This window comes from Podarcis tiliguerta, assembly GCF_965153285.1.
Source record: "Podarcis tiliguerta genome assembly, chromosome: 9".
NCBI classification, from domain to species: domain Eukaryota; kingdom Metazoa; phylum Chordata; class Lepidosauria; order Squamata; family Lacertidae; genus Podarcis; species Podarcis tiliguerta.
In genome coordinates this window covers 57,974,588-57,996,608 of record NC_139542.1, presented here as the reverse complement: position 1 = coordinate 57,996,608, position 22,021 = coordinate 57,974,588, and the positions used below count along the sequence as shown (strand labels likewise).

The 22,021-nt window shown below is 42.9% G+C and overlaps 1 protein-coding gene and 1 long non-coding RNA gene across 2 annotated transcripts in view; both read right to left on the bottom strand.

Annotated features, from left to right (window-relative positions):
* Positions 1-12,990: 12,990 nt before the first annotated feature.
* Positions 12,991-16,110, bottom strand: LOC310685718. Its single transcript, XR_014515425.1, has 2 exons — positions 13,997-16,110; positions 12,991-13,650 (listed from the first exon to the last, which is right to left on the bottom strand). It is a non-coding gene; the product is annotated as an uncharacterized lncRNA (long non-coding RNA).
* Positions 16,111-16,755: 645 nt separating this feature from the next.
* Positions 16,756-22,021, bottom strand: part of GABRB1 (gamma-aminobutyric acid type A receptor subunit beta1) — a 90,527-nt gene continuing 85,261 nt past the window's right edge. Inside the window, exons 8-9 of the mRNA XM_083458341.1 lie at positions 21,728-21,969; positions 16,756-18,642 (exon numbers count right to left, since the gene is read on the bottom strand). Of these exons, the coding sequence (XP_083314467.1) occupies positions 18,295-18,642; positions 21,728-21,969 (590 nt within the window). The 3' untranslated portion in view covers positions 16,756-18,294. The remainder of the gene's footprint in view (positions 18,643-21,727; positions 21,970-22,021) is intronic.

Sequence of the window (22,021 nt, the reverse complement as noted above, 5' to 3'; positions counted from 1 at the left end):
AGCCTCATAATGCATGCTTGAAATATCCATATAAAATTTCAAGCTGTACAATGGAAAAGTTTTTTAAAAATGTTTATTTGGTTACTAGGAATACATCAGCTAATGAAATTTACATTTTATTACATTTTCAGAAGCTATGAAAACCGGTTTAATGATAAAACGTAAATAATGCTACTTCGTTTGCATCTCTCCCCCGTCCCCCGCTCGTTCCTGCGGCATTTAAAAGGGAAGTCCGGAAAAATAAAATACTGAGTAAAAGAAGAAGGGGATGGTAGTTTCTGTACTACAGCAAAAAAACAAAAGACCCCCACAATTTCTCTTGAGTACTGTGTTTCAGAATTGATTTTTTCCCCTAACGTACATAAAGACTAAAATCAAAATATGTGAAAAACCAAATTTGGGACTGGGGAAGGGGAGTGAGAGACGGCATCAGGCATGTTGACACTTCTAAAAGGAGAGGCTGAAAAATCTTCATAGTTAAAGGATTGGATTGATCTTTATTACGGCCATTGGCCCGTTACACGACAGTTTCCCATACCAACATATTATACTTAAAACTCCAAATTTAAAATCGCCAAAGCTTACAAAAGACAAACAGTAACCAAAGCAAAACAAAAACAAAAACCACCATCATACAAAACAGGAACCACCACCATACATTGCAATAAATTTGTAACCTATACATCACCCTCTACTCATAAATTAATCAGGGGTATCAATGGTGATATCGCCCAAAACATAGATCATGATTTAAAACAATGGTGATATCACCTAAAACATAGGTCATGGTTTAAAGGGGTTGTCCGAATCACACAGGAGACCGTTTCTCTTCTTTAGGGATAGGACGCTGATCAGGAATCTGGCAACCATGAGTGATTTTAGGGGGTCATCATCAATTAGTAGATATCTCAGTTTGGCTTCAATTGTGTCATCGGCAATTCCCTTAAGATATTGAGCCAGAAACTTGCTCCTGGCCGGTAGGTGAAAAGCACAGTCAAAAATTATGTGATGCAACGATTCCGGTGCCCCACTGTTACAATCACATAAGAGCGATATCTGTCCATTGGAGAATCTATTTCTCAGCACGTTCGATGGGAAGGTGTTGAATCTTGCCTTTACAAAGGCATATCTATGAGCTGAGGAAGTTAAGGAATTCAAATAGTTTGGGAGCCTTAAGAGGGGTAATAAACCAAGATTTAGAGGTGAGCAGGTACCATTGCCCAAGGTCATTTTCTGCTGCAAGTCCATCTCCTCTAGCTTACAGGTTACTGTTCTTTTAGCTGGGACTATGTCCTGCTCTAATAATTTGGATGGGGAAATTCCCATTGCCGTAATTTTCAGCTGTAAATTTTTTACCCATGGGCTCTGGAAATCATCTCTCCACATACATTGTATCAAGTACAAGTTTGGGAGATTGTGCCATAGAGATAACCAGTGACAGAGTATGTGCTTCCACAGAGCATTTTCCAGGGATACAATATTAAGTTCCATGCGTAACGCTGTATTACTTACACAGTTGGGTAGTTTCAATATCCCTCTTAAGAACTGATTTTGAATGACCTCCAGGTGAGATAGGTTGGCAAGGGTCCCCCAGATTGAGATGGCATAAGCTATTGTCGGGATCACCTTGGCCTTGAAGACTTTCAGCGCCGATGGGATATGAAGGGCCCCATCGGTGAAGAAGAATCGCAAGATCGCCAAGGAGATAGCTTTGGCTCTATTTGTAACATAGGCTACATGGGCCTTCCATCTGAGGTTATGTTGTAACCAAACTCCCAAATATTGGAATCTATAGACTTGTTCGATGACTCTCCCATCAATTCTCCAATTATGGAGTTTCCGGCTCTTTGAGAAAATCAGGATCTTAGATTTTCCATAATTAATTGTAAGGGAGTTTGCGCTACAGTATGATCCAAAAATTTTTAGGGCCCTCCTGAGACCTACTCTAGAAAAAGAAAGAATGACTGCGTCATCCGCATATAGTAACAAGGGGCAGCGATAGAGTGCTAGGCGGGGTGCATGAATCCTTTCTTGGGCCTCTATTAGGGGAGTCCTCATGTCACTTATGAACAAATTGAACAGGAGTGGAGCCAATATACAACCCTGTCGGACACCTCTGTTAATGGGAATTGAATTCGTGAGATCACCCTCCGGGGTGAATCTCACTCTGGCCGCTGAGTTCTCATGGAGTTTGATTATTAGCCAGAGAAGCCTTCTGTCAATGCCCCAGCGGATGAGTTTTTCCCAGAGGATGCTCCTGGGGAGACTATCGAATGCTGCCTTTAGGTCAATGAATGCTACACAGAGTTGGCCACCCTTTGGGGTGGAGTATTTCCAGGCAAGATGCTGTAAAGTTAGAATGTGATTAATTGTTGACTGTTTTGGGCGGAATCCAGCTTGTTCGGGCCCAATTAATTTTTTCTCTTCGGCCCATTGGTTAAGTCTGATCAACAGGAAGCGGGCATACAGTTTCCCCACTATTGAGAGCAGACTGATGTTTCTGTAATTCCCCGGGTCATCTGGTGAGCCCTTTTTGTGGATTGGAACGATAACAGCGTCCTTCCATACTTCCGGGATCATTCCAGAGTTGTTAACGGCATCGAAGATGGTCGCCAGAACTTTGGCCCACCAGTCCGCGTGGTATTTTATTGCTTCTGCCGGGATCAGGTCTGGCCCAGGCGCTTTCCCTGTTTTGAGTTTAACGATCAGGTCATGGATGTCTTCTGGATCGGTGGGGGGCCAGAGGGGAAGCTGATGTTGAAATTCATCTCTTGTGTTAGCAATACAGTCAGTTGTGGCAAAGTAATTTTTTAAGTAAGATTCCCAAACCGGGGCAGGAATAATAGTCAAAGGGTATCTTTTAGTTCTTTTATTTACCAGGAGCCAAAATTGTCTGGAGTTCCGTGATGATGAGGCTTCTATGATTGCTCGCCATTGATTCACTTGCCATTCCTGTCTGGCTCCCTTTTGAATTTGCTTGTAGGCCGATTTTGCTTGGAAATATTCTTTTGGCAAGACCGTTGCCCCGGAGGCTTTATACTCTTTGTAGATGTTACCGAGAAGTTGTCTAGCCTGTTTACAAGCACTATTGAACCACAATGCACCTATCTTCCTTTGTGTTCGATTTATTTTATGCGTCGGGACAGAGAAAAAAGACGTTAGATCTTCCGACAGATTCGAGAATAGTCTTAAAGTTTGGTCATAATCATAATAATCCTCGGTTAAGCCTGAATATGCTTGTTTTAGTCCTTGTTGGAAATATGCTGAGTATTTTTGGGCCTGTAATTCGGACCACTTTACACTTTTGATTTGCAATACTGAGTTCATAATCAGATGTGTTGGGTGTCTGTTTCCATCTGGGGTCCAGTCTATAGTCATTGTGGCGACCAACGGTAGGTGGTCGCTCAGATGAATATTTTCAACTTTGAAATGGGAAACTCTGGGGAATATGTCATGAGATACTAATATATAATCCAGGACACTGTTTGCAGAGGAGCTTATGTGTGTAAACTCGCCCGGTACGTCAGGCAGGCAGTTCCCGTTTAGAATCACTAAGTTTAGACGTAGTACCAATTGGTAAAGAAGGGTTCCCGCTTCATTTACCCTTTTGTCTTTGGAAAGTCTTTGATTATGGAGGGAGAGGTCATTAATGAATTCTGGGGTTATCCACCATTTGGCTTTGATTAAAGACTCCCAGTTTGTTGCAATGCGAGCGTTGAAGTCCCCTGCTATAACATTGGGTATATTGGGGTATTTGGAGTGGCAAAAAGTGAGATGTTCCTCCAAGGTTCCCCATTTATTGTATAAGTCTGCAATATTGCCTCCAGGAGGAAGATAAACATTTGTTATAACAAGTTCAAAGTTTTCCCCCGTAATCAGGGCTGTAATTGCAAAGGTGGAAGCATTTACAAGCGTGAGTTTTGCCTGTATTTTCAAGGAAATTGCTATAACTAATCCTCCTCTGGGCCGGCCTCCTTTAGTAGACGGGCATGCCGGTAATGATGTAACATCAAAACCATTAATATCTACTCTCCCCTCTTCCCATGTTTCCTGCAAGAGAATTACTTGGTGTGAGTTTATTAGTTTTACAAAGTCCGGGTCAGATTTTTTCCCCTTCCAACCTGCTATATTCCAGCTTAAAAGGGAGAACGGGGGAGGATTTGACTGAGGTTTGGGTAGTCACAATAGAGAAGGGGAGAACGCTGGCCTTGGTGGGTTGTCAGATTTAAAGAAGTCAGTAATTTTCCTTTGACTAATAGTAGATGACTTCTCTCCTTTTGGCGCAGATGTACCTCTTGAGCTATTTGTAATTATGCTCTGCTCAGCCGGTCCTATAGGGGTAGTGTCCTGATTTGGTCTAGTCTCCTCTCTGAAATCCCTTGTTTTATCAGAGAGCTTATCACCTAGGGGAGCAGAGATTAAGTCGGTACAAGTTTTAACTATTCTTAGATTTCCCTTCCGTGGGTATGTCATCTTATTTATATGGCCCAAGGGGTCTTCTGTCCAGTCCATATCGATAGCGGTTTGAGCTTCTAAATCGTCAACTAGAGATTCTCCGCCCGATAATGATGACTCCAGGTCAGGCATTGAGGAGTGTGTCGAAATTTTGTTTACATTTTGCTGTTCTTTAGTAGGTGTGACCATTCCGGCTGGTGCCGGAAGAGCTGGTTCCAGATTGACTAATAGGGGTGGCGAGACGATTGTCTGTATCGTTGCCTTGGATTTTATGGGCCTATTTTGGGGCTGTGGGCTAAATTTGAGAAGGTCCACTGAGCCTCCAATGGCACTGTTGGTTTGAATTTCTTTGTTTCCTATTTTGCTTTTGGCCTGAGACATCTTCTCTCTTAGTTTATCTAATTTATTTATTATTTTTCTTTTTCTTGTGACTGTAGTTCGTCAAATGAATTCATAAGGGCGCTTTCATCATTAGATATTCTGGAATCACCCAAGTTCGTTCCTGGATGTGGACTGCAGGCAATCTCCTCCGTTCTCTGTGGGGAAAGCAACATCTCTTTGTCTGGCGATTTTGTAGAGCTTGTTCCTGGATCTAATGTCTCTCTCTCTTTTTCCACAAGTAGTGGTTTTACTATGCTGTCCGCAAAAACCCTTGTGGGTATGATTTTTGTTTTTATGAATTTCCATTTTTGTCTTATTATTAATAAGGGTAGTCTCAGCGAACGGAAGGCTAAAATAACTTTGTAAGGGCCATTTGATTGAGTTAGCGGGAGTAAGGCATGAAGATCAATATGAACTATGCTTGTTCTCAAGATTTTACTTAGGGCAATTTTAGCTCCTTCCAAGCTTGACCAGTCCCAAATCTCAGACCTTATCGTTAGGCACACCTTCTTAGGTTGCAATGTTAGATTTTGCTTACACATGAGGTCGTTTAGTTTGTATTTTCTCATCCCCTTTGCCCCAGAGTTTGATGGGGCTATCACTGGAGGTCCCCTCTGGTAGTTATTTTTGAGGGCAATTTTGGCGTCCATATCCATCACTTTTTCCGTTAGCTTGGAAATTGAGCACGTCAGAAAGTCTATCTTTTTAAATATGCAGTCCAGTGTCCTAATGACTAGTTGTAAATGGGAGGACTCATTTCCCAGCTGGTTCTCCTTATCCTGGATCTTTTCCCCATCCACATCGGGCCCACCCTTGTTGGGAGTGCTCGTTAAGTTACAATTGTGTAAGGTGGTATTTTGGGACTTGGGAATGTTATTAGCTACATCCAAGTCACTTAGTGGAAGAAATCTATTGTATGTGGTAACTGCTGCTTGAAAATTTGGCTGGTCTCTTCTTCCTTTAGCTTGTAGCTTGGGGCTAGGGAGAAGCAGTAATTCCTCTGCTTCTCTGAGGCGTTTCCTCTTGCCCATAGCCACAGTAGATATGAGCTAAATAATGTGAGTAATACAGAAGAGAAGAAGGGGACTTCCTACCACAGTCAATGATTTAGCTGTACAGCTGAGTATTTAACTACAGGGATTTCTCCGCAGTTCGTTGAAGAGTGCTTTGTGAATTTCCAGGCTTTGTTTTGTTTAATTTAAACTTCCGTCTCCTCTCTCTTCACCCCTCTCTGCCAAAAAGACTTCTTCACCTCTCAGAGTGTAATTCCAGCAACCCGAAGCCTCACAGCCTCACAGCTTCCCACTCTCGCTGTTAGGATGACGAAGTGCAGCTGGAGAAGACGTCTCAAGAGGGAGGCTGGGTCCTCAAGCCCGTCGGGTTCAACTGCCCGCCCAGGCCTATGATCTCCTCTGGTCCTCCCCTGACCTGGCTCCAAAACTTCGGCTTGGCTCTTTCCCTTCCCCGAGTATTAAAACTCCGCTCAGGCCCTGTCTCCAGGCTACAGCTACCGCAGAGGTGATCCAGTGCCCAGGAGTAATTTTAACCAACGCTTGCCTTCTAGTCTTCCTGCTCCGGCGGTCAAGATTGATGGCGTCGTTTGTTATTCCTTATCTGCGAAGCGCTGACTCATCTGGCCGGTGGGGGAATTCAATGGGTGGGTTGCAGAATATCCACATAGGACTGGAAGAGACTCCTGCCCGCTTCTCTCGGCGGCCTCCACTCTGTTTCCCTGATTGTCTTGTTGCAGTAGGCAACCTCCCACAGCCAAATGCCAATAAATCAATGAGGGGTTGCTGCTCCCTCGACAAATTGGGGAGTAAAACAATAAAACAATAAACTAAAAGCGAAGTGAAGCGAGGAGGTAATAAAACAGCTAATAAAACGTTAAAGCTGAGTTTAAAACCAAGAGGTGGCTAAAAACTACGTAAAAACTACTTAAAAACTACTTAAAAACTTAACTAAAAGCGGAGGAGTCTGATTAGGCAGCTGTCTCCGTCGCCATCTTCCCTCCGCCCTGGGCTATCCAGTATATCACATAGTTAAAGGAACAGCCATATATGTGAACCTGAATGTTATGTTGCATCCGGTATGTGGATGAACAAATAGTCCATTGTAAATGAAGAGCGTGATAGAAAGACGGATGGCTCTTGTGCAGCTTATTGGATCAGAATGATGCCATCCTGGGCCATTTTAAAGATCTGCAATCTGATTATGCCCCTGATCAGTCTGTGATGTTGCAGTGAATGGTCAGTACTGTTGAGACCTGGGTCCACATCCTTCTGTGGTCATGAAGGTCACTGGATGGGTTTGAGAAAGTTAGTAAGTTAGTATTTATCAACCTGGCTTGTCTTGTAGGATTGCTGGGAGGATTATCCCAGGTGTACGCTGCAAAAAGGTAAAGGTACCCCTGACCGTTAGGTCCAGTCGCGGATGACTCTGGGGTTGTGTGCTCATCTCGCTCTATCGGCCGAGGGAGCCAGTGTTTGTCCGCAGACAGCTTCTGGGTCATGTGGCCAGAGCGGCGCACGGAAACACCGTTTACCTTCCCACCGGGGCAGTACCTGTTTATCTACTTCCACTTGATGTGCTTTCAAACTGCTAGGTGGGCAGGAGCTGGGACCGAACAGCGGGAGCTAACCCCATCACAGGGATCCGAATTGCCGACCTTCCGATTAGCAAGCCCTGGGCTCAGCGGTTTACACCACAGCGCCACCCGTGTCCCTTTGCACTGCAAAAGTGTATACTAAAAATGAGACAAATAGGTGAACACAGGCCATCATTTTAATATAAGGTGCAATTTAGGGTGGTTTTGTAAATAAGCAATTCTAAACTACAAATGGCTGTCATTACAAGGAGACCCAGTTAGCCACATGAAGATTACTTTGAATGCCACTCCCAACTGTGTCTTGGTTTAGAACAAGCAGTAGAGAAGAATGGTGTCGAAGAGTGAATACTGTCTGCTTAACAAGGATCATGATCCATTAATGTTTAGGGAGCAAGCAAATGTGCATTCACTTTGGTGGCAAATAAGCAACATATGAAAGGTGGTGAAGAAATATACCTTGTTTTTGTCTTGGGTGAACTAACTTCAGTTCTCCTAAGGCTGTTAAAAAAGTGCCCTTTCTGTGCAGATTCGTATTTTCTTGGATATGGGTGCTTAGCCTGTTTATCTACAGACACTAGATACTACAATGTTAAGTACTTCACAAAATGTAAGTTATGGGGTGACAAATGTGATAAACATCGTTTATTGAAAAGGATGATTCCTCTGTTACACAGCTGTTATTCTTGTGGGTTTCTTTTGCCATGATGCGTGGCTTGCAAAATATGTACAAAATACGCCCCCCCCCCAAGCAGTGTTTTGAATGAAGGCTGCAAGAACAAGGTCACAAACCAGGGAGTTTTCTGGCACCAGCCCTTCATTGCTGGACAGAAAGGTGTGTTTTCCGCACATGTGATCATTTCTCAGGAGTGTTGTCTTGGCCAAATCACAGCACCTGCACACTTGACTTTTGTTATAAACATGGTCCAGTATGCATGCCAAAGGCAAAAATCTAGCACAAATATTAAACATTGAAACCTTCGTTTAAACAAAGGGTGGTGATAACACCGTTTTAACCGTTGCAAGGTTTAGAAGAAAATTTCACAAATGCTGCTATGGAACACACTGCTTTTTCTTGTTTTGCAGTTTAGCTTTTAAGATCGGCAAGAATGAACTTTGCACCTCAAAGTGAAAAGATACCACTGCTCTGTTGTAATGAATGAGAACTCAGCAAGAGTAAATGGAGCTTGTACAGGAGACCTTCCCGGTGACCTTTGTCCTATACTAGATCAGTTGAATCAGCGTATGAAAATAATCACAGTATTGTGGGCTTTACATGTTTTTTTTCCAAAACATACAAAAATGTACAGTTACTCCCAGAAAACACCTTTGGAAAAATATTTGAAAGAACATTTGTGTTGACAGCAATAGAGTCTAGTGCTACATTATGCAGGATGTGCAAAAACAAACAAACATGCAGTTATATACAGTAAGGAAACAGAAGCCTAACAAAAATTATAAAATGCGCACACTCTACAAAGTTAAGACGTGGGATGTGTAAAAAGCAAGTACATAAATTCACATTGCATTAACAGATCAGGAATTTTAATCAGAAAATGCAGCATATCTGTATACAAAATAGAAAAGTTAATCATAAAAAATTAGTCTATTTTTCCTCTCTTGGCATTTTGTTGATTTTATTTCCTAGAAATCTTTCCTTTCGTTTTAGAAAACAAATATTTAAAGGGATCCTTTTAGCAAGTGAACTCCAGAAACTGCATGTATAAAAGCTCTTTCATGTCGAATAAATGGTTTGGAAAACGTGTTTGCATGAAAATTCGGCTGGAATTTATAAGTTTTTATGAAAAATTAACTCAAAATAGTTCTTTAAAATACGTAAATGAGATTGAAACGAGCCACAGAGAAAGGCTGCCCCCCCACCTTCTTAAGGAGATTCTGTAATGTGTGTAATTGTATTAGGGCCTTGTTTTTATTAGACAAATTCAAAAATGAAAAACAGTTACTTGGAAATAGTTCATTTGTTGCTGGAAGTGCGTTTTGATGACTACATCAAGCTGGTCAGGAACAATTGAAAGTTGAGAAATTGGCCTGGGGAATATAATCTCTGTGTGTAGATGTTTTAGATAGATTTGAACCACCGTATCATTTTTGCCTTTGGATAAGAGTTTCACCTTGATGGCCTCATCCTAATAGCAGCCAGGGACACCTAATACTCTAAATTGTTTAGGCCAAATTTTTAGATTTCTTGTGGATTGAGGCCTGTAGAGTTCAGATACGTTGCCTCAGATTCCATCCTTGAAATATTTCCATTATGAATCAGCTGCTCAAGCCACAATGGCAATCCTCCCCATTTCATTTTTAATTAGTTGGCAAGTTTATACATAAAAGGTTTATGGAATTGTTCTTCAAGATACTTAGCAAGTACTGTACAAGGTCAACCCAAGCTATCCTGGCTAACAAGGGGTTGCACCAGGCTGATTCACTGGTGTCTGAAGGCACCAATGGTAGACCAGGAGTAGTGATGGAAGACCAAGAAAGTCTCCATCGTGTGCAAATGCAGCCAGGTGCCAAATGGGCAGCTCCATGCTTATGCAAGGAGGTCCTGATCGCTTAATGATACGACTTGATAGGAATATAAACCATTATACTGCAACCTGTCTACATAACTTGTGACCCACCAAGCTGTTTAGCCAAGAATCTGATAGACCTCAAATTTTGCTGCCTGCCTGTAGGATTATTGATACAACCTGTAGGCTTAGCAGAAAATAAGCTGTAAAGACCTGATTACAGGACAAGCCAACGTGGTACCCTCATTTTTGGACATTGGCAACTGGGGGGCACTGTATTGGTTACCACCACCCTACCCTACCATGTTCTTCTGTGTGCATTCATGTAGATGAAAATGTATCTGCAGCAAAAGGAATACAGAGCAGATTATTGACCAAGAACAAAGCTTCATTTTATTGTTCCTTCCACACGCTAATAAAACTATATAATCAATGTTTTCGTATATTCTTTCCTCCTTCAGTTCTACTACCCTATATTTAATGTGTCTTGCTCCTTTTTTATGCAAGAAAGGTAATTTCAAAAGTGGGACTCTCTCATTCAAGCAATGGTTAAACAATTTCACTGAATGTATGCTGGGTTTACATATTGGGTAAATTGCCACCTGACTCCCTAATGACTCATGCAAGTAGATTTACCACCTTGTTATCTATGGCAAAATGATGTATCTCTCATGGAATTAGCTGATAAGATACACGCTTTTGTATGATTTCATATCTGCAGAGAAAATGTTAGATAAAGCCCATTAGTGATTCTAGTCAGGGTAGACTTTTTAAAAGGACATTTCTGCAATGTAATCCATTTCCATTCAGAAGCAAATCCTGGTTATTTTCATTGGAACTTACTCCCAGATGAATGTGTTTAGGATTTGCAGCCTTACAATTGTATAAGCAGCTAGCTAGGAATTGGTGGAAAGGGGGACTGAAGAGACTAGAAGGTTAGCAAATGGTGAATAGTGCTTCATCTTAATTTTGAAGTGCTATGACCCTGATGGTCTCTTGTTCTGTAAACTTCTGCCCCTCATATTACAGTCAGAGTCCAAGAGTCGGAATGTATAGCCATGCTCCTCAAACTCTTATCACTCTTATCAACCATACAACTTGATGTATTTCTTTAGTTGTTGGTGCCACTTTGCTTTTAATCTTAGAGTGGCACCCGAGACAAGCTTTGGCTCTCAAAGGGGTAGTAAATAAAAGAGGAATGAAAGCACACACTCTCTTTATCATCGTAGGAGAGCATTTTTCATTTGGAAATTTTAAAGCAAGCCGTTTGTGCCAATTTAGCTCCTTGTGTTCTTTTTTTTTTTTAAAGCTCCTTGTATTGATTATATGTACCCCAACTTCCAAAAGCTGGCAGCAATGGTGAATCAAGCTATAGAGCTATTCTCCCTGTTGCGGAATCTTTAATTCAAAGCCACTGATTAGGTTTTTAGAGGTGTATCCAGATGTATGAGCTAACTTTCTCAGTGCCACAAGAATTTAAGCATCTCCATATTCACAAAAAACAACAACAACAACAACAACAACACACACACACAAACAAAAAGAGGAACAGATGAAAGTCCAGCATTTGAGAACTAGGCAATGGAGAAGAATTCGTTCCAGTAAATGTCAGCTTTAGAAGATTAAGATGCTGTGTTTTCATGCCTATTTGTACAATCGTTTTGGAAAAGAAGCAGGCTTTCAAAAATAATAAATTGAAACTGAAATTCCAGAAAAACCTCATACTGTTTCAAAGTCAAGAATATTGGCGTTACTCAGTTACTTCATGGGATATCGTCCGACCATTTTCCTGAGTCTGTCCTGTATTATCTGCATATAGGCTCCAAACTGACAGCACATGGCAGTAAATTAGCTTTTTACATTAAATATTTCAGGGTCCATTTGCGTAGAACAATTTTTTTGGGGGGGATATCTTTTTAGGAATCAAACCTCCTCCACCCCCCTGCAATTACCCTCATTTTAATAATAAAAAGTTTGGCTCAGTTCAAAGAAAATTGAACCAAGGTTTGTATGAATAAGGCACTTTGAGGATATGTTGTTTTCATGGATACTTTTTTCATGGATTTAGATAATACTCAAGCATGGATGCATAGAAAGGCACAATGTGAGTGAAACCTCTTGGCTCAAATTTAGTGCTACTTTAAAAAGGAGCTTAAGATTCTGCTTCCAGTTTGGCACTTTGGGTATTTCTTTAGCTGTCAGGATTTTAGGAGAACATTATAACAGATAAATAAGGAATGGGAGTCTTGCTGGGATAACACTGCATTTGGGAATCAAAACCAGGGCTGGCCCAATACATTTTGGGAGGGAATTTGAAATGCAGCAGAAGTGTTACATGCCTGTTGGGTGTGGTTTGAGAGAGGGGATGATGTGCCTTGTTACTCTTGGCTCTAAGGAGATCATTCAAGTCACATATGGAAGGTCTCCTATTTCAGACATTACAATTTCAAAATGTCCTTCCCCCCCCCCCTTAAAGTTCTGGTCTAGTAACTCTAGGTCTAGATGATGGTAAAGGTAAAGGGACCCCTGACCATTAGGTCCAGTCATGGCCGACTCTAGGGTTGCAGCGCTCACCTCGCTTTATTGGCCGAGGGAGCCGGCGTACAGCTTCCGGGTCATGTGGCCAGCATGACTAAGTCACTTCTGGCGAACCAGAGCAGTGCACAGAAACACCGTTTACCTTCCTGCTGGAGCGGTACCTATTTATCTACTTGCACTTGATGTGCTTTCAAACTGCTAGGTTGGCAGGAGCTGGGACCGAGCAACGGGAGCTCACACCGTTGCGGGGATTCGAACCGCTGACCTTCTGATCAGCAAGTCCTAGGCTCTGTGGTTTAACCTACAGCGCCACCCGCATCCCTGTAGATGATGGTAGCACTGCATTAACCCAAGCTGTGATTTTCACTTCTCTGATAAGATGTTCACTAGTGAGACTGAATATATGGAAGTCCATCACTTTCCAGCAAAGAGGCTTAGCTAAAACAAATGTCCTGGGAGATAGGAGGCGAGCAACATCATATATTTGTTGATTCTTGCTTTGTTTATTGGGAACAATTTATCCATTGTCAGTAAGGCACTTTCAGCCCCATCCCCATGGATGCTTAATAAGAAGTCCTGCTTATTTCGGTAGGATAGCATTTTAAGTAACGCAAAAAAGTTGTGAGTGACTTCAGCTTAAATTATGCATGGGAAGAGCTGGTGATTCATTTTTGAAGATCCAAACTATTACCGAACATTCCACCTTCCTGAGGCACAGAATCCTGGCATGATCATGATGCATGTGTAGCATCAGTAACCAGATTTATATGTGATATCAAGCACAAGGGACCTATCCTGGTCACCACTTTTGATACCAAACCTGGAAAAGAATAGCAGTACCAAAAATTGGGCAGGAGTAGGTCTTAAATGCTCATGAACTGAAGGCAATATTGGGCAGGAAAATGGCAAGCTTTGAAACGGATGTGCAAAAATAGCTTTTGACTTAATCGAAAGTGTCAATAGAGTCTTGGGAGACTGTCCGATCATATATTCACCAAACTAATGATCCTCCGCATTGGATGAGTTATCACCCCCCACTTCAAATAACATGCATGACTAAGTGCATATATGGGTGTATGCCCATCCTACTAAAAAAGGGTGGTAATGGTAAAAGTACTGTAGGCATTGGGTGTACAGTGGTGCCTTGCAAGACGAAAAGAATCCATTCCGCGAGTCTTTTCGTCTTGCAGTTTTTTCATCTTGCGAAGCAAGCCCATTAGCGGATTAGCGCTATTAGCGCTATTGGCAGTTTAAGGGCTATTAACAGCTATTAAAGGCTTAAGGGATTAGCGGTTTAGCTGCTAAAAGGCTATTAGCAGCTTAGTGCTTTAGAAAAAGGGGTTGGGGAGCGGAAAAAAACCTCAAAATTTTTCGTCATTTTCGTCTTGCGAAGCAAGCCCATAGGGAAATTCGTCTTGCGCCCTTTTGTCTTGCGGGTTTTCTGTCTTGCAAGGCATTCGTCTTGCGGGGCACCACTGTATGTGTATACACACATACTTGCCTTTCCATCGGTCCCACATAATGATGAATGCATGATCTGGGCACATGTGCATGAGTTCACTAAAACAACAAAGAACAGAGATGTGAAATTTGTAGCTCTTCAGGTGTTGCTGAACTCCAGCTCCCATCAGACCTAGCTGGTGTGAGATAAACAAGTCACAGTGAGCTACCGTTGGTTCTACCGCATCCTTTGGGCTAGCCTGTAAAAGGCCTCATACTACTTGGAAAAGCTCTGCCAGACAACATAATGAAGATGCAATGGAGGAAGCAAATTATGCTTTTTTGCTGCCTTCACTACCACTAGGTTGGCTCGATAATGAGCTCTTACCAGTGTTCAGTTGCATTCATTTGGATCTTTCCTCCACTTCCTTTCAAGCAGTCTCCCAGCTTGTTTCCTCGCCCTAAGCTCTGAAGTATACCAGGGGGCCAAATGGGCTCCATGAAGTGGGAGAGGGTGCTCAGGGGTGATCGTGTCAATAGCCCGAGCCATTTGGGTGTTTGGGAGAGGTTGGCGAGGGCTTGAACAGGTGCCAGTCATACCAGCTGGAAACACCCCTAGAGCTGTTTGGAATCCCACTGGATCCATCAGCCTACAAGGGCAAACTTTCCTAATAGGTCCCCCGCCTCTGTAGAGGGGGAAAGGTACTGACAGCCTAAATCTCAATAGGAAGTGATCGAACCATGACAAGGGACTAATGTCAGTGTCTCCCACTTTCAAACCACCCTCTTGCTGCCCAGTCAACAAAATAAGGTCCAGAGTGTGGTCTGCCATGTGCGTTGGGCCGTTGACATATTGGGACAGCCCCATGGTTGTCATGGCGGCCATGAAGTCCTGAACTGCCCCAGAGCCAGCTGCCTCAGCATGAATGTTGAAGTCTCCCAGAACCAGCAGTCGGGGAGTCCTCAACACTGCTTCTGAGACCATCTCTGTCAGCTCAGGCAAGGAAACTCCTGGGTAGTGAGGTGGGCAGTAAACCAGCAGAATCCCTAATCTGTCGTGATTGCCCAATGCCAGGAACACACACTCTAGACCCGCCTGCCCCCGACTGGACAGAGAGCCTGGAGATAGAGAGAGAATCTCTATAAACCACAGCAACTACCACTCCCTGACCCTCACGTCTGGACTGATGCTGCACTGAGTACCCAGGTGGCCACAGCTGATTGAGACCCTGTTCACCCACACAGATTTCAGTGATACATTGGACTGGATGTAATGGACTGGATGAGAGCCAGCAAACTGAAACTCAATCCAGATAACACTGAGGCACTGTTAGTGGGTGGTTTCCTAGACTGGATGGGTGGGAGATCGCCTGCTCTTGATGGGGTTACACTTCCTTTGTAGCTTGGGGGTCCTCCTGGAGCCTTTGCTGTCGCTTGTGGCTTAGGTGGCTTCAGTGGCCCCGAGTGCCTTCCATCAGCTTTGGCTGGTGGCCCAGATATGCCTCTATCTGGACAGGGATAGCCTAACTACTGTTGTCTATGCTCTGGTAACCTCAGGGTTAGATTACTGCAATGCGTTATATGTAGGGCTGCCTCTGAAGACAGTTCAGAAACCTCAGCTCGCACAGAATTTAGTGGCCAGGTGGCTCATGGGAGCAAGACGGTTTGAGCATATTACACCGATCCTGGTCCAACTGCACAGGCTATCAATTAGTTTCCAGGCCCAATTCAAACTTTTGGTTCTGACCTATAAAGCCTTAAACACCTCAATACCGCAATACCTCAAGGACTGCCTCTTTCCATATGAACCTACCGGTACTCTGAGATCATCTTCTGAGGCCCTTCTTTGTGTGCTTTCTCCAGAGGGTTGCAACACGAGAATGGGCCTTCTCTGCAGTGGCTCCCCATCTAGGCAATGTTCTCCCCAGGGAAATTTGCCTGGTGTCTTCATTATACACCTTTAGGCGCCAGGCAAAAAAGTTCCTTTTGAACCAGGCTTTTGGTTGATTTGATTGATATCCTATGCCCTTTTAAAATGCGTGTTTTCTTGTGGGGGGGCTATTTGGTTGTTTTTATTTTGATTATGTATTTTGTGGATTTATATTTTGATTTTATTCTGTGAACTACCCTGAGACCTCCAGGTATAGTGTGGTATGTTATATATATATATATACAGTGGTACCTCTGGTTACGTACGTACCAAAGGTCCGTACTTAACCTGAAACTGTTCTTAACCTGAGGTACCTCTTTAGCTATTGGGGCCTCCCGCTGCTGCCGCGCGATTTCTGTTCTCATCCTGAAGCAAAGTTCTTAACCCGAGGTACTATTTCTGGGTTAGCGGAGTCTGTAACCTGAAGCATATGTAACCTGAAGCGTATGTAACCCGAGGTACCATTGTATATATATGCCCACGTCCCCTCACCTTGGGAGGAACTAGGTAATCAAGTCATTGTTGTCTTCCAATCTACCTGATGAACTCATTATGTGAAAAGGTTTGAGCTGGTTACTCCAGTTTAGCCACATGGCTCTATTCCTATAAATTTAGGAACTTCCACCACTTTTTATCTAAGCCAAGTTTTAATGCCTGTGCAACTTTCTAAAGCAGGTGAATTTGATCTTTGGAGAGTTTGTAAGCAAACCATTTTTAAACTTACCAAGTATGTAGCCTTTTCCTATGCCTGGGGGAAGAGGGACATGCTGAAAAGAGATCTATTCAGGGGACATTTTAGAACCTTGCCATGCCAGCAACCCCACTCAGCCATGAAGCTTACTGGTGACCTTGGGCCAGTCACCACAGGCTGTTTCTATTGCCTATGTTAGAATGCTTTTATCAAGCCTAATTTCAGTTGAGGGTGGGGAGCAGGGAATCCTTTAGGCGTCTGTGAGTTGATGTGTGCCCTCAGGCACTAGTTATTGGTGACCTGTAATGGAATGCCACATCTACTTTAGCTCCTAAAAAAAGAGAAAAACGTCCTCTGATAGGGGCCAGGAATTGCTAATAAAGACTCCAGTGTGTTCTTACAAAACTAACACCATGACAGAGCGGGAAAGGCAAAATCTGAATTGGCACTTATTTTCTTCCAGCAACCCTTATTATGTAATGTTGGTACAGCTTCACTTGTGCTGTAGACCAGCCATCGAGCCCCGATCCCAAAGACACACATTAGGTGTTCTGTCTAGACTTGTCACCTAATCAAACAGAGATTTCCTTAAAATAATTGTATGAGATTAAATCGATTATTGATTAAATCCGCATACATCTGCATATAAACAAAGCTATAGTTTTGAAGAAAGAAAAGCATACTTTGCTTCTAGAGAACTACGGTTATGTTGTAGCAGGCATTCCTGCAGTCTTGAAAGAGGCATTGCCTTCATAGAAGTCTGTTTCTAAGATGCCCCCTGCTAGCCATGATTTTTTGTTTTTGCAGTCATTTGTATTAGAGTTTATGAACAATTTGAAAAAACTACCCAATTCATCAACATATTTTTGATCTATGAATTAACGAATTAAGTAATACAACCCTAAATCTGCCCTGATAGTGTCAGAAGCACTATATGGGCATTCAAGCTATATATCAGTTCTTGATCTGGGAACCTATTTATGGTGACATGTGTACAGCGCACTTCTGTACATGTCTACTTGGAAATCACTTTGTTCAACGGGACGGACTCCTAGATAAGTGTGATTAGGGTTGCATGCAGCTGTAGCTGTGCCTTTTCTTGAATAACACTTGAGCTTTGTTTGGCAAATAGTATGGTGGTACTAGGAATGTTCACACGTTATGTTTCGTGAGCGTACAATCTGTGTACACAAATAGTTGAGCTGTACACGCAAACATGTAACATTCCATGAGTGTATACCTGTGCTGAGATGTACAAATCAACAAATTAGCTGCGCACTCTTTTACACAAACACTTGTACATGTGTAGAAAGAGCTGGTACCTGTGTTCAGTGTAATGTGTGAATAAGCCTACGGTTAGGACCAATGTATGTGTTTTGGAAAATAAGGCAGAATTTTCACGCCATGTTTTAAATGCTAAGAAAAAAGAAAGGAAAGATCACCAGAAATAACCTTAGAACAAAACAGAGGGGTAGCACTTGTGTCTTCAGTGTCGCTCTTTGAAAGCAGATCTAAAAGGATGAGCGCATGTTCAAATAGATACTGTCTTCTTTTTTGAAGTAAACATGGTTTGATTTTTGGGATATGGTTAAAAGGGCACCCTAACCCACAGAATGGCTGAATATTGTACCTTGAATATGTAGCACTGCGGCTACAACAGTCTTTAAGGTTGGCAAATTTGAGAACAGGAGTCTGGGCTAGGCAGGTGGAGGGATCACAGCATAACTCAGTGCACATAATAAAGCCAGTAGACCACATTGAAAAGGATAAAGGTGATAGGAAAAACCATCCTGGACCACTTGTCTATGGAATTGACATCAGTCAAATCTGGGATTTTGACCTTGAGCTGCGACGCTCTTCTCCGTAGGCGTCCCTTTTGATGGGTTGTCTGTCTATCCAAAGTGCTCCTGTTGTAGAGGTCCCTTGTGGTGGCAGGCCTCCTGTAATGGATGCTGGCGCTGTCGTAGGAGTACATGGTAGCTCTCGGGTCATTCAAAGTTGCCAGCACATTGGCGCTGCTGACTTCATTTCTCATTTCCAGGGTAGTAAGAAGAATATTCCCACGGGCGTCAATCTAAAGAAGGAGCATGGCTTTAGAGAAGGTCTCTTAATCCCTTAGTGGTGCTCAGTGGTGTAGCGTGGGTTGCCAGTGCCTGAGGCTGCACTAAGGGGTGGGAGGGAGGGAAACTAAGTACGCATGCACATTCAATTGCCTAATGCTGTCTACGTCACCCAGGAGATCACAGCTGCAGAGATAAGAAAAGAAGAGTAATTCTGTTGTCTGGAGATGTCACTTCCTGGTTTGCATGGAGAAGCCGTTTTCAATGCAGTCCAGCAACGGAAGCACGCAACTGTACTGAGGCAGCACTGGGTATTGAAATTTTGCACCCCCTAACAATTTTGTGCCCGGGGCAACCGCCCCTGGGCCCCCCACGCTACGCCACTGGTGATGTTTGGCACACTGGCAAATGAGTGAGATGATAACGAACAAAATGCATGATAGGAAATGACAACGAGTAGGACATGACCCATTTGGCCTTTTTGCTGTTGAAATGCTTCCTGGCCATCTTAGTGGTGTAACCACAGGCTGAATTCTCACCAGTTGCCAGTCCCGACAACTTTGCTCTTTGGTGGAGATACACTGAGGCAGTGGCGACTGGCACCCATTTGGACCAGTAGGGCAAAAGGCAGGAAGACCAGCATCCAATGCAAGATCGAGCCATTGAATTCTGGGTTGTTCTCCCCCCAGCCTGCCACACTCTGTACTGGTTATAAGTAAGAAGGCAGGCAGGTGGGGGGCTGGTTGAACGCAGCATGAGGTTGGTGGGTCAGTGTCCCATCCCCCCTAATGGACCAGCCTCCAATGGGGCCATTTTCTTTTAAGTGTAGATTCTGAAATGAACTGGATTGGTGCCCTTTGATCTCCCAGATGGGGCCATTTTGACAATATCACCCTCTGCCTTATTTTTATTTATTTTTTGCTATAGCCATTTCTATTTAGATTGGCCTTCCCCTTTTGTCTCCATTCATCTTTCTCCTTCCCTCTACTTTTGTAGAAGTCTCTGATATATGGGATCTGAAAAGAGCTCTGTGGGTTGGATGTCCCTACCCTTAACCTGAGCGGAAATGTCACATGCTGGATAATTGTGACGTTCTTTCCTTTTGCAAGTTATTTATCAACTGGCCTAAGGTTGGAGATAATAGTTGTTCTAAGAAGATGGGCAGTCATTTGTGGGTATGTGGGCAGTTGAATAATAATTTCTCCCTGTTCTTTTGGTCACCAGGCCATTTAGCCTTAGCTAGGCACATAATTTTCTATCCATAGCAATTTTGTCCTGAACGTAGGACACCCTGTACGTGTTTCCTCACAATGGAAAAGGACCACATTATCTACTGAATCACTTTCCATTGCCCAGTCTGTAACACTGGGCAAGCAGAGAATTTGGGCAAAAAAAGGTGCACCAGAGAAGAAAAATAGAGATTATTATCTCCTTCCGTTTGGGTGAATGTGTTAATTTGTTAGCAATCATGATAAACTCTTTGTTATGAATTGCAAAACTTATAATTCAGGGAAAATGAATAGTCTGATGATTTATACAGAACAGGGGTCTCAAAGTGATTTAGAAACTCATTTTAAAATGTAGCAGGCTCATTCATAACACTTTAAATTAAAGCAGTAATTCATCCAACACTTGCCTTGTAATAAGCAATGAGTGCACAGTACTTTAAATGAGGGGACTCACATGAATCATCAATATAAACCATTAGCATTTGTCAGTTATTAGTCTTTACAATGGAGAAAAAACAACAGAGAAGTATTAATGATATTTGCGCTTCTATTGCAGGTGACTATATAACAAATCTGGGAAGGCCTTTAATTTGCCAGTTGAATTGTTCAGTAATTAAAAGACTATAGATGTGCAGTTCATTCAGGCAATAATAACAACAGCCTACGGTATTCCTGTTGTTCGTCCCTGCATCTTATATTCCAGAATGTAGTGTCTCTGAATATGGAAGTTTAGCTATCATGGCTTAATAGGCATTGATAAATTTAATCGATGAATTCGTCGAATCTTTTTCTAAAGCTAGACACCATCACTAAGACTTTTTCCTATCCAAAACAAACCAAAAAACTGGTGAGAATTCAGCCTGTGGTTACACCACTAAGATGGCCAGGAAGCATTTCAACAGCAAAAAGGCCAAATGGGTCATGTCCTACTGCCTGACTGATATGAACTTCCAACTCTGTTGTTGTCTGCCTTCACCTTTGCTCTGCCCTGACTTGCTTTTACATTTTCTCTTCCTGCATGATAGCAGCTGGGGTTGACAGTATGGTCCACATGCATATTCCCTGCACAACTGTTTTATGTTACTAGTATTATTTGAGGGGGTATGTCTCCATCCACTTCCTCCATGCCATACACAATTCTATAAGCTATCATGTCACCTCTTATTTCCCCTTTCTTCAAACTAAGAAGTCCCAAAGGCTGCAAGCTTTCCATATGGGAGGTCACTCCTTCCCCTGGACCATTTCGGCTGTCCTCTCCTGAACCTTTTCCAACTCTGCAAAATCCTTATTGAGCTGTGGTGACCAGAACTGTACACAGTTCTCCAAATATGCTTGCACTATAGAGTTATATAATGGCATTATGACTTTAGCAGTCTCATTTTCAGTTCCTTTCCCTAGCATGAAATTTGCCTTTTTTGCAGCTGCCACACAGTGGGTCATGCGTAGGCAAACTAAGGCCCGGGGGCCAGATCCAGCCCAATCGCCTTCTAAATACGGCCCGCGGACGGTCCGGGAATCAGCGTGTTTTTATATGAATAGAATGTCTGCTTTTATTTAAAATGCACCTCTGGGTTGTTTGTGGGGTAGAGGAATTCATTCACCCCCCCAATATAGTCCGGCCCCCCACAAGGTCTGAGGGACAGTGGACTGGCCCCCTGCTGAAAAAGTTTGCTGACCCCTGTACTAGGTCAACATTTTCATCGCTGTCCTGTCCTGTGCTGCATACAAATATTCCATATGGAATTCTGTCATGTGGCACAAGTGAGGATAGCTCTGCAAGAGTTTCCTGAGGTTCTGCTTCCTTCCTGCTTCTCAACCTCACCCTGATATACGTAAATGGAAATATATGAAAACTCAGGCAACCAGTTACCTGAACTTTATTCATCTCCAGTTTCCTCTTGTCACTGCTGGCCTTCTCAGCTGCTTTCTTCTGATGCTGTGGGCCTTTGCCGAAGAAGGTGTAGTTCACAAACGCGTATTCCAACAAGGCGAGGAACACAAACACGAAGCACCCCATTAGGTAGATGTCAATTGCCTTCACATAGGGAATCTTTGGCAGTGTCTCCCTGAGATGAGTGCTGATGGTGGTCATAGTCAACACAGTGGTGATCCCTAGGAGGAAGAAAAGAGCTCTGTACACAAGGCAACTCTTCATGTGGAAAGA